We start from the raw sequence: 13844 nt of genomic DNA on the forward strand, positions 1-13844 counted from the left end.
TTACCTCTAAATTTTTAAAAGAAAGATTTCAAAAATATACTTTTGCTTTTAACATATGACATCAAGATTTAAGAATATTTTTCTAGGTGGTAAGTGTTCAGCACTGTCAATAATCAGGACAAATCCCTGGCAGCTGCCCACTTCCTGTCTAGTGATGAGCTTCATGATGCCTGCTACTGACAAACGCACACAGCGAGTTCAGTACCATTTTCAGGCAGATACCTGCTTGAAGGAGTCCTTGGGTTCCTGTTTTCCCAGATATATTTTCTTAGATTCAGCTGTCAGATCATGATTTTCATTTTCTTCTTTCCCTGGAGATCCCATAAAGACGTTAAGAGGACTAGAATGCAATACTGAAGTGCTTGATGCTCCTGGATTTTTTCTTGGAGGAAAAACTGAGTTCAATTGTGGTAGAAAGTCAAGACCTGAAAAAGAGGAGAAAAACACCATTTGCATATGATTTTCTCCAGTCTTGAATATTTAAGAAAAGCACCTAATATAACAGAAAGGCGATTTGGATTGAGAAGACAAGTTCATTTGTCAGCTCTAGCCCTTATTTGATGTACACAAAATCTTGGGCAAAAACTGTAAAACTGTTTCCCAATCGGTAAATGTGAATAATGATATCCATCTGTCTGAATGGTAAGGCTTAAGGAGATATTATATGTAAAAATACTTTGAAAATCACAAAGCCCAGTTAATGTTTTAGTCAATATTATTAGTTTCTGATAACTGAAAATTGTTAATTTAGTATATATCTGTAGCGTATCTTGGTAGGCAGCCTCTGAGATGGCTCTGAATGATCTCTGCCTTCTGCCATGGACCCATGCCCTCGTGTGGTTCCCTCCCTTTGAACGTGGGCTGAACCTAGCAACTCGCTTCTGACAAAGAAAATACAGCAAGGATAGTGGAAGTGGAATATCACTCCCAAGATTAGGTTACAAACATGCTGCAGCTTCCATTTTGAGGGCCTTCTCCAGCTCTGAGGGACGTCAGCTGCCATGCTGGCAGGTGCCCTGTAAGAGGCCCACACGGGAAGAACTGGTCTCTTCTCCTAGTAGGCATATGAATGTTATGGAAGTAGATCCTTACCCAGTCAACCCTGGAGATGACTGCAGCCCTGTTGATACCCCGATTAAACTAAGCCATGCTCAGATTCTTAACCCACAATTATGGGGTGATAAACATTCTTTTAAGCTTCAAAAGGTTGGAGTAATTTGTTACACATCAATAGATAACACAATATCTTTTCAAATTTTCATAAAAATACTTCTCAATAGTTCTTACCATCTTTGCCTATGGACTCATCACCTCCCTTGTTAACTGCAGCATCTATAATAAAATTAGAAAATCAAATTTTTTTAATTGTGAAAAAGAAGCCATAGCAAATTAAGTTTCCTACTAATTCACCAAAGAGTTCAATTTCAAGAAGGAAAATCTGAGTGAAGTTATAGTTGGGACTCTTATAAACTTCCCTTTTCATTCTTTTAGCTTCATGCATAGCAGCAAATATGAAAAGAAATTTTATGGTATAGGGTCATTTAATGAGACAGCAAGGTATGCTAGAAAAGCACTACAGTAGGGTCCAGAGACCTATAATCCAGCTCTGCCTACACCACTCAGTAGCTCTATGACCTCAGACAAGCTTTATATGATTAAGCTTTGGTTTCTGCATCTATATAATGAAGATAATGTCTTCATTTTATTTTATTTATTTATTTATTTATTACATAGCCTTCACACCCAGTGCAGGTCCTGAACACTCGGGATCGTGAGATCAAGACCTGAGATCAAAAGTCGGATGCTTAACCAACTGAGCCACCCATGCACCCCCCACATTTATTTTACACATATACTTTTAGAAATTATTAGTTTTCCCTTAACAAAAGTAGAAATATTCTGATTTAAAAGATGAAGACATTGAGGCACAGATTAATAAGCCTTTTACCTAAGTAGAGTTGCATTCTTGAGATCAAACACAAGTCTCTTGACAATGAAAATCAGTACTATAATTAGTTTCCATGGTTTTTTTCTTATTAATAATATGAAACTCTAACAAATGAAGGGCATAAGGCTCAAATTCTAATCATGTTTTTTAAAAATTAAAGAAGAATTTCTATCCTTTATTCATTTCTCTTAAAAACCATTAAAGAGAATTTCATTTCTATCTCAAACACTTTCAAAAAGCTCCTTCCTACAATCTTCAATTCAAAAGCTACCCCGGGGGTTCTCATAACCCAAAGCTCCCCATATGGTTACTAACCTCCGAAACCTTTCTCAACTCCAGCCCAAGCCATTTTACTCTCCTTTGCCCGTATCTTTCCTCGCTTTATTCTCTAACTATGTAGTCTGACCTCTCTTCGTCCAGAAAGAAAGGAATCCTTTCTCTTTCATTAGGTAGAAGACAGGGAAATCTGACCTGGCAAATGTCATTTTCAGGGTAAGAAGGCATAGAGCACTAAATCTGTGCCATCACATAAGTATTTTTCTTTCTTTTTTAAAAAGATATTTATTTTTTCAATTGTTTTCATGTTTATTTTTGAGAGAGAGAGAGAGAGAGAGAGAGAGAGAGAGAGAGAATCAAAAGCGGGCTCAAAAGCAGGCTCCAGGCTCTAAGTTATCAGCACAGAGCCTGACGTGGGGCTTGCAGTCATGAGCCTGAGGTCACAAGCTAAGCTGATGTCAGACATTTAACCAACAGAGCCACCCAGGCATGCCTATTTATTCTAATTATGAAATTAATTGTAGAAAATTTGGGAAATAGATAATTTTAAAGTAAAAAATGAAACTCTGTAAGATCAAGAGTGGATGTAACAATTTAAACATACTACTACTGTTGACATTTAGATTTACTCCAGAGTTTCACTAATATAAACAAACAATAAACACACAAATCTTTGTAGGATACTCTGAATATGTTATTAGGTAAATTTCTAGAGTATAATTTGGCATGCTTAAATATTCATACCCTTTGGCCTGTTAATTCTATTTCGAGAAGTTTTGTATCAACCATATTGTTGATAATACTGTGGTTAGCAGAGAGACTATCCTGTTAATGAAAACAGTATGAACATCAGTACCAAAGAAGCACAGTCAAATAATGCGCCTGGTTCATACAGTATGAATAACAATGATACATGTTTTTATATATCAAAATGGCAAACTTTTTTGTTTTTATTTTCTTTTTAATGGCAACATCTCCTAGCAATGGGGAGAAGGAGAGAGGGAGGCAAGGAGGTAGAGAGAGAGAGAGAGAGAGAGAGAGAGAGAGAGAGAGAGTGTGTGTGTGTGTGTGTGTGTGTGTGTGTGTTCCTTTCGTACATAGTGTAAGGTGAGGCAGTCTATCACCTAGCCATATTTCTTCATGAAAACAATGAATAAATACCAATTAGATACTAATAATCAAAAAATAAACAACATTTTAAGATTAAGAGATATTTTTTGCCTATCAAAATATCTAAGATTTTAAGACTTATTTAGATACAACTAAAAAATTGCCTATGACGGCAAAATTTCCTTTAAGACATTTCTGTGGAAATTAAAATGCTAACTTGAGCGCTATTTGCATAGTTCCCATGTGAAAATGACAAGCATATACTTTAGAATGGTACATCCGAAATATCAGGGCAAAGGAAAAGATACCACCCCAGGGACTGAGAAAATTAGCAGCTGTCATGAACAGAGTCAGACTGAAGCCATTACCCACGTCTTTTAGCTAGACTAAAAATGTAATGACTGCCAGCAAGAGAACATGATCCTCTGGTCTGAACAGACTTACCGTCTCTGATAGGTGAAAACATGTCACCTAAACTACTTTTTCCAGTATCATCAAAGCTGAAGAAATCCTGATTTTTCCCACTGTCTGTTTCCTTAGATAGAATATCAGTGTTTATGCTTCGAGGCAAACCTTTTATATCTATAGGAAAATTAGATATAAAAAGAAGTGTTACTATATCCAAATAAATTCACCATCAGAAGCTCAGTTCTAAAAATTAATGCATTATCCACATCACTGATAATATCACAACTATGAGCATCAGGAAAACAAAACAACAACAGCTCAGTTAACCAGAATTTTCATGTGATGAAGCACTCCTCAAAAGCAAATAATCTACTTATATAATACCATCTTATTTTAGCCTTTTTGATGAAATTTTTCTAAAATGATTTATATACTTTGCTACCTCCTTAAATAGAGTGTATTGGACACCATCAACTTCTATTAGAATAGACTCACTTTTATGATCATCTACAAATCATTTAAAAAGTCTGTAAAGGGCATTTAGCATGGTGCCTGACATGCAGCAGGATTCAAGTAGTGTTACTTCCTTTCCCCAACTTGCGGTAAATGGATCTCTTTCTGCTCTCTTCTGTCTTTTCTTTCATTAACAGTGGAAGCGTACCATGCTCTCAGTATTATGGAGCTAGCCTCCGGACTAGCCTCCGGAGAGTTTACCAGGAGGAAAGAAACCAGAATACTAAACTCATGAAGAACAGCCTAGCAGACAGTAATAAGAGCCACGTGGTTTTGTTCTTCCCGCCAGGATATAACGCAAGGGACTAGGGCAGGGGCTTTGAATGAGGAACTCTGTGAGTTCAGGAGCTTCTTGCTCATTTCTGGGTAAGGACTGACTTCTAGAGATTCGAGACCTGTGATGAATATCTGGTGTTTTAATTTAGGTAGCATGTTACTGTATTTATTACACTATTATTTAAATAGTGCTTCATTTGCTACATTGGTCCCAAATGAAAACTGAAAATCCGGGATAAAAACAAAAACAGCCAACATATCCAAAAATATCCAAGTCTAGAAAATGAAATAAACTTTTATAATAGTACCGGATAGAAAGTTAAAATATTACCGAACATTTATACACCACTGTCACTTAAGTGTTTACACCAAGGGCTGAATTGCTATAAAGAAGACATTTTCTTTTTTCCTTTTAGGTCCTTAAACATGTATGAATCATAACTCTAGACTCCGGAACTTTAAGAAACAGAAGTTTGGTATCATTTGAAAGTACTGCTAAAGCCTTATATTTTTTCTCCTTACATGGCTGTTTCCTACCAAAAGTAAGCACTAGCAATAAGTCTCCAGAGGTTCTTTATTTTTTTTTAAGTTTTTATTTAAATTTCAGTTGGTTAATATACAGTATCATATTAGTTTCAGGTGTACAATATAGTGATTCAACAATTCCATACAACACCCAGTGCTCATCACAAGTGCCCCCCTTAACCCTCATCTCCTATTTCACCTATCCCCAACCCACCTCCCCTCGGGTGACCATCAGTTTCTTCTCTACAGTTAAGAAAAAGCAAAGCTGGATACAGTACAATTCCAGACTTCAAGTTCTATTACAAGGCTGTAGTGATCAAACCAGTGTTTAGTGGCACAAAAACAGATACAAAGATCAATGAAACAGAGTAGAAAACCCACAAAAAAGGATATGGTCAATTAATCTTCAACAAAACAGGAAAGAATATCCAGTGGGAAAAAGACAGTCTCTTCAACAAATGATGTTGTGAAAACTGGACAGCAACATGCAAAAGAATCAAAGTGGACCACTTTCTTACACCATACACAAAAATAAACTCGAAATAGATTAAAGATCTAAATGTGAAACATGAAACCATTAACATCTTAGAGGAGAACACAAGCAGTAACCTCTCTGACATGACTTCATTCTAGATATGCCACTGGAGGCAAGGGAAACAAAAGCAAAAAGTAAACTATTGGGGCTTCATCAAAATAAGAATCTTCTGCAGAGCAAAGGAAACAATCAACAAAACTAAAGGCAACCTACGGAATAGGAGAAGATATTTGCGAATGACACTATCTGATAAAGGGTTAATGTCCAAAATCTGTAAAGAACTTATAAAACCCAACACTCAAAAAATGAATAATCCAATTAAAATGGGCAGAAGACATGAATAGACATTTCTCCAAAGAACACATACAGATGGCAAACAGACACATGAAAAGGTGCTCAACATCACTGATCATCAAAGAAATACAAATCAAAACAGCAATGAAACATCACCTCACACCAGTCAGAATGGCGAAAATCAACCACACAAGAAACAACTGGATTTGGTGAAGATGTGGAGAAAAGGGAAGCCTCCTGTACCATTGGCGGGAATGCCCTGGTTGGCGCCTTTAGTAGAAGCAACATAAACCTTTTTCAAATCTCAGACTTATTATACAGGGAGTTTAAAATAACAGCAATAGTGATGATGAAAACTGTGATGACAGTATTAGTAAAAGCATAATTTACTGAATGCCTACCATGTGCCAGGCATTTTTGATACATTTTCTCTGGTTTCCATAACAACCCTAAAAGTTAAATATTATCTATTGAAAAGAAAATAAGACTCAAATTGGTTAAAAAACTTCCCAAAGCCATACTTTTGGAAGTCCCAGACCCAAGACTTATGCTTAACATACTCTCAGTGTTTCAGAGAGGGAAAAATGTACAGGTATGTGTGTGTAAGAGAGAGCAAATGATGAAGCAAATGTGGCAAAATTTATAAAACAGTGAATCTGCTGTAGGATATACTAGACAGAGCTCGGGAATTCTTTGTACTATTTTTGAAAAATTTCCATAAGTTTGCAATTATTTCAAAATAAAATTAATAAACAAAAGTTTCTAACTCTTTGTGGGTACAGAGCAAACATTCATTTTGTCAGAAACTTTGCTAATCAGCCAAGAGTTAGCATTAATCAGTGATCCTGTAGACCCAAGTCTTGAATTTCCTAATTAATACTGTTATTGTTATACGAGCTTCCTTATTAAAAGCTAAATGAACAACAGTGAGGTTTCATAAAGCTCAGAGTAAATGAGAGAAACCTTATTTTATTTAACTTTGAAAATATGAATAAAATCAATAATAATAAAAATTATCTTTGAAAATAGTAACAATTTTCATAATACAGTTAATTCAACTCTTGGCAAACATTACTCAAAGTAGTATTTCAAAACTAATTTCTTCTTCCAAGTATACAGCAATAATATTTACTTCTAGGAGTTCTTAAATAAGAACTAAGTATTTTTCTATATAATAATGACTTTTATGTAAGGATGTTGTAGATATTAACAGAAAATTTATAATGAATATATATACTATTTTTTAAAACAACTATTCCATACTATCAAGGCTAACAAATTAAAATCTTGCTTCTACTTGAAAATCATAAACTCATGCTGAGAAGGAAATCTTAAAGAGACATGGATACATCTATTTCTAATGAGACTAGTTTGGAAACACAGTGGTATATATACCACACAGACTTTAAAGAATATGTTGTAAGGTGATAGTATAGCATAACTTCTAAAAATTAAAAAATATATTTTTTCAGGAATTGTGAGAAAAAGAAAATTCTCTATAATAAACACAGGGAAGCTTATCAACACTTTACAGTCTCACAATGTCTAAATGAATTCTTTAAGAACCACTTCATCAATATGATTATCAGAGTAGAAGAAATTATTTAAAAAGGACAACATTTTTGTTTAACAAACTACTAATATAATGTTTAATATGTGTCAGGCACTATTTAGTGCTTAAATAAATTCACTTCATCACATTACATTTTGAAATATGAAATAAAGAAGCCACTAATAGCTTTTTTGTAACTCAGAGATCACATCAAACTGACAGCGTCAGAGAAGCATATTCTCTACTGATTAATCTGAACACACAGGGAAAGTCATCCAGTCCGGAGTGGTATTAAGGATAATTTCTAAATTGGCATTATTCTATTTGTAAGATAATATTTCCTACAACAAAAGTTTAGCTAGGGACACCTGGGTGGCTTAATCAGTTGAGTATCCAACTTCGGGTTAGTTCATGGGTTTGAGCCCTGCATCAGGCCCTAGGCTGACAGCTCGAGGCTGGAGCCTGCTTCAGATTCTGTGTCTCCCTCTCTCTCTCTGCCCTTCCCTGACTTGTGCTTTCCTTTTCTCTCAAAAATAAACAAACATTAAAAAAAATTTAGCTGGACAGAGTAAGTACTTTTCATTAATTTTTTAAAAATTTATAGCTCAAGTTAAAATGGTCATTTATTCCATTTTTACCATCTACTAGTAATTTTACTTAAATACACAAGTGAATTTGAGTTCTAGGCTCTTGAAGAAAGTGCTAACAATATATACTTCGGGGTGGGCTGCTGGGTGGAAACTCCAAACACTGTAAGTGCAGAAGCAGCACTTACCTGCTTTGTCTTGAACGGCAGCTGCTCCTCTCCCCGCCGCTGTGGTCACGGGCTGTGGGAGAGCCGTGCCAACAGAAGAGGTGGCTACTTCGCGGACGACTCCGGAATTCTGAGCTCCTCCACTGGTGGCACTCACGGTGATGGCGCGTTTGTTCACAGCTGTGGGCTTATTTGAAGAGCCTGTATTTAAACTTGACTGAAATGCAATGGAATATTTAAAAGCTCAGGTTTCTAATGCTCCATACTATACATTAATATTTTATCAATTCCCTATTAGGTTAAAAATACATATATTTTCCCTTACAATCTTAAGCCTGCTGATGGATCTGAGAGTTTCCCTCTCAACCAAAAATGCTTTTGAAATATTTTTGAAGAAATATGAGAATTAAGCACAAAAAGTAGTTTTAAAACCAAGTATCAAATGACTTTGTACCAAAATTATTTTAAATGCTTTCATATAAGAATAATCATAAAGCAAAACCACATTGTGTTTAATGGACAAAATATGACTTCCATATTCTGAGATAAACTTACTTAGTAAAATCAAAAATAATGAAAAGAAAGAAAATACCTTACCTTAGAAAGAGCAGTGGAGTACTGAAATGCTATACATCGCACAGAAGTCTTATGAGCAGTGATGGTTTTAACTGGGGATTTCAACATCCTTAAATCATATTGATATATTTTCCCACGGGAAGATCCAACAGCCAGAGCGGCTCCATCAGGCATGAAATCTACTGCAGTTAGAGGGGCATCGGCCACCAGCGTTTTCACTAGCCTAGGGAAAAGGGAACAAGTCTATGCAGGAGGCGAGTACATACAGGTGTACAAGTATATGTGACCTTAAACAGCGATCGACCAAAACCAAAGTTACTTAGAATACACGTCCCGAATATTTGTGTGGGGCAGAAATTCAGAATTAGACTTAGAGACAGTTCTAACACAGTGGCATATAAAGGAACTGCTGAACACTCCACCTATTTTTCTACTCACTTCCAATAGGTAAGTTCCACATCTTCAGAAGCAGTATCTATTCCTTTTCGTAACGACTACTCTGACGGAAAACATGACAGACTTCCTGGGTGTCACTCCACAAACAAGGGCTCTAGTCTCAGGGTGAAGGAGGGCTCACGTATCCCCTTTCCATTTATTGACTTGCTCAAGTCTCAAGAGGACTATGACCTTTCACAGGGGAGCAGCTGCTACTTTGTTCTTAGCTGTGCATTTCTTGACCAAAAAGCTAACAATCCATGTGGCTTGGTCCTCATAGGCCAATACAGAAATATGGATACTGATCTACTCAAGTTGAGCTTTTTGCCACAGCTTGTATATGAGAGAAATGCTTACTGACTCTTGAGGTTCTCAGTAAATTAGTTCAAAAAGAAGGAGTAAAGCAGAAAAATTTTTTAAAAAGACAGTGAAACAAGTAACAGTAAACTTTTCTCAAGGGCTGACAGGGAGTCCCTCCCTAGTAGTAACACTACCATTCTCTTCCATCTAATTTTTAGGTATGGTTAGGTGTCATGAATACACCTGCAGCACTCTTGTACCTTTTTTTCTTTTTTTTTTTTTACAGCTAACCAAGCGCAGATATAACAGTAAGAAAGAGAAGAATGCACAACTGACCCAGATACTTAGAAGATTACATATCCCTTAGCTCGAGATCAGTGGTTCTCAACTGAGGGCAATTTTGCTACTTTTGCCAATTTGGGAAATGCTATTAGCATCTAGTGGGTAGATGCTGCTGAATAGTCTATAATACCCAGGATAGTACACCCCCCACATCCAAGAATTATCCAGCCCAAACTGTTAATAGTTTAAAACGCTGCTCTAGATAATGAAATAATTTTAAAGCAAATTAATCATATAGCTTTAAAAATATACATATTTAGTTGTATTTTTTAAAAGAATACTATGTGTGTTAAAATAAAGATGTGAAATCATTAACATGCTATTCTCAACATTCATCATCCAGATGTACTCTAAAGAATATCCACATCTCATCTAATTTTTTCTGCATATGAGAAAAAAGAAAATTTCAGCTTTTAGATATCAAGTACACAAGCTTTAGATGTCCCGAACATTAATCAGAGGTCTATACAAATCACAAATATGTCTGTTAATGAGATTATAGTTATCTGTTAGTAACTTAAGAAATGATCCTATCACACTTACCTCTTACTTGAAGTGTCATAGAGAATGACCCTTTTATCCAAGCCTATAGTCACAAAGAGCAGTTCATTGACAGGAGAAAAGCAGACGCCTGAGGCTGGAGCTTTATGCGCACTGTCAAAGTTATGGTACGGACTCTGACCATTCACATCCCAGAGAGTCACTGCTCCGTTATCGGACACACTGCCCAGAAGTGATTTCTTAAACAAGGAGTACTTCAAGTGCCGAACAGACTATAAAAATAAGAATAAATTTTATGTAATTGTAAGCATTCATAAGAGCATTTTATACAAACTATATAAATCATGGCCGACCATCGACCACACTATTCATGAGGGATTTAGGACTTCTCTCGTTTATAGAGTAACCGGGTTTAATTATGAGAACCGTAAAATCATTTAGTGGCCTATAAGATGACCCCATACATAGCAATATTCTAGTAGTTAAACATGTCATGATTTTATTATCTTGGAATAGAGCTACCTCAATCTCCCCTTTTGCCGAGAAAAAATATAAAATGACTAGATTACTGCATTAATTCCTCAGGATTAGGAACATCTACCATAAGTAAAAGGCCCAGTAGTAGCCAAATCACAAACAAGTATAAGAGTACACTGGCAGAGAATGAGCAACATTTCAAACTTATTTCCTATATACATTTTAGATATTTAAATATATTTGTTTGAATCTGAGCATCTGATGTACTGGCAATTTAACACCTGAAGCATAATAAAAAATTAACTAAACCACCAAGAAATAATTGACTACACTCTAGAGCTGGATGGACTACACCCATTCTTGCAAAAGCATTAGCCTGAGGGCAATACAGGCCTTTCTCTAAACACTCCTCCCTGGAGGCAGTGGAGACATTCTCTCTTTCTACTTTCTGCTGGACCAGAATAAATAAAGATTCAGTGTGAGTAAATAGGTCTTGAATTAAAACCGGATGAATTTTATCCACTTTTACTAAAATGTTGCTTTCAAATTTGTATTTATATTATTTAATGAGCTGAAGACTAAGTATTTTACATTTAAACTAATTTTTCCCTGCACAGAAACAACAATGTAAATACAGAAATTAGAAGTAGAATCCACAAGAGTGGGAAACTGGCTGTAAGACATCTTCAAAGAGTTAAGTTAGAGTACTGAATAAAGCAATGAAGCAGGCTCGAGGCACATAGCAGCTATATATATATATATATATATATATAGGTCCAGATAAAACTGGCACAGAACAAAAGCCAGATCTCAAGGTTGTTTGTTCGGTCTATCTAGTTTAATCTATCACACTCCAAAAGGATTTGAAACCACTAGCTTCTACATATTAACATCTCATATACTACCTATTTCTAAGATGTTTATAAAACAACACACAATAGCCCTCAACAACAAAAATATTTAGGAATAATACCAAACAAATTCTGTCCAAAGAAACAAAAGTAGTATTTGTTACCAGACACCTAAGGTAAGATAATTACTACGATCATCCTTTTCATATGGTTGGAGTACAAACAGAAAACGCTTTAGATGTTGCTTTTTTTGTTGAGGAAAACTATATCCACTCCGATAGGCAAATCTTTCCTATGGTCTACACTCAAGAAAAAATAAACTCAGAGCTTAACTATATAAAAGACATAGAGATCCTTAGTGAATTAGATGTTTATAGAGTCACATATCAACCTATCAAAACATAAGACATCAATTTTTGAAAAATTCTGCAGCATGTGAAGAGTTCATATAGTTATGGTCCTTCATAAAATCTAAATTTAAATTAAATACACAGGCAGAACTTAAATAAATAAATAAAACCATAAAATCACAGACCTCCTAGATCCTCAAAGTACATAAAATTCAACCTCTTAGCCATAGCAGGAGTCGTTAAAATATGGTCATCCAAAATATAGCAAGGAACAAGAAGCTTACTACTTTATGCAATGAAACTTTTATATATATATAAGTTATATGTGTGTGTATATATATGTATATATATATATATAGTTAAAAATGCATTTCTTGATTAAGTCAAAACCTAAATTCCAAATTTGCTTTCTATTCTTGGACCTATATGGCAACTTTTTTTTTTTTAATTTTTTATGTCTTTATTTTGAGAGACAGAGACAGAGAGCAAGCTGGGGAGGGGCAGAGCGAGGGAGACACAGAATCTGAGCAGGCCCCAGGCCCTGAGCTGTCAGCACAGAGCCCGATGCGGGGCTCAAACCCAGGGAGTATACTCATCTACAAAAGAAGAAACACTCTTGTTTTCCAATCAAGATTGTTCTGAGGATTAAATACAGTTTCTGCACAGAGCCAGGGATGCAGTAGCCAATGCCACTATTCTCAGAGGACTCATTCTTCATTGTTTTTTGCACCTATCTGACCATCTTTCACATGTACTTTTTTTAAAAAACCCAGAAGTAGCTACACTGATTTCTTTAAATGGCTCCCCGAAACCATTTAAAGAAATCAGTGTAGCTTCATTTCTGACCTCTCTACATCTATTAAATCATCATGTCTTTAGAGTATCATTAAGAGAGTATCCAAAATCCTGGATATCCAAACTATTAATCTGCTAAATTATATTTAAAATAAGTACTAATACATATCAGCAACAGCAGCACTTATTAAGCCCCTTTATGGCTCCAGATTCAAGCTATTTCTAAGAAAAAATTATATTCCCAAGAACCCTATTTAAAAAATCCCTATAAAGCAGCAATGCTATTTTTTCTTACATTATTATTATGTAAGAATATATGTGCTTGTGCAGAAATATATGTTTCTAAATATAAAAAATACATCACTCTATATCAGGCGTTAACAAACTTTTTCTTGAAGGACCAGGTAGTAAATATCTTATGCTGTTGTACCGCAAAAGCATTATGAATGAGCACAGCTGTGTTCCAATAAAACTTTATCTACAAAAACTAACAGCCAGCCATTGGCTCATAGGCTGTTGATCCCTGCTAAAAATGTATGAAAAAAAACAAAACAAAACAAAATCACATACCAAAAAAAGAAGACAAAAAAATCATCCATAAACCTACCACCTACAGAAAAACTAATTATTAGTTTTGTTGTAAATAAGTCTTAGTTTTATTGTTTAAATATATGTTTAAGGTTTATATATTTTTGAGAGAGAGACAGACTGCAAGCAAGGGAGGGACAGAAAGAAAGAGAGAGAGATACAGAACCTCAAGCAGGCTCCAGTCTCTAAGCTGTCAGCACAGGGGCTCGAACCAATGAACCGTGAGATCAGGACCTGAGCCAAAGTCAGACAGTTAACCAACTGAGCCACCCAGGCACCCCTGTTTAAATATTTTTCTGTGTGAATGTACGCTTGTGTGAATTCAAAATGTATAAACAGAAAACCTGGAATCATACTTTATTATTATAAAGTTGGTGTTGTCACTAATATTTTTATTATGTGATTTTAATAGCTGGATAATACATGAATGTATTAGTA

At 35.4% G+C, this 13844-nt stretch overlaps 1 protein-coding gene across 3 annotated transcripts in view; it reads right to left on the reverse strand.

Moving 5' to 3' along the window:
- Positions 1-13844, reverse strand: part of NEDD1 (NEDD1 gamma-tubulin ring complex targeting factor) — a 53267-nt gene that overhangs the window by 13310 nt on the left and 26113 nt on the right. For 2 of the 3 annotated variants that reach the window (XM_029954775.1, XM_029954776.1), the window contains exons 6-11: positions 10388-10617; positions 8789-8990; positions 8213-8408; positions 3779-3916; positions 1288-1332; positions 223-425 (exon numbers count right to left, since the gene is read on the reverse strand). In XM_029954775.1, the coding sequence (XP_029810635.1) occupies positions 223-425; positions 1288-1332; positions 3779-3916; positions 8213-8408; positions 8789-8990; positions 10388-10617 (1014 nt within the window). The remainder of the gene's footprint in view (positions 1-222; positions 426-1287; positions 1333-3778; positions 3917-8212; positions 8409-8788; positions 8991-10387; positions 10618-13844) is intronic. The other variant, XM_029954777.1, reaches the window with a different exon arrangement.

This window comes from Suricata suricatta, chromosome 10, assembly GCF_006229205.1.
Source record: "Suricata suricatta isolate VVHF042 chromosome 10, meerkat_22Aug2017_6uvM2_HiC, whole genome shotgun sequence".
NCBI classification, from domain to species: Eukaryota; Metazoa; Chordata; class Mammalia; order Carnivora; family Herpestidae; genus Suricata; species Suricata suricatta.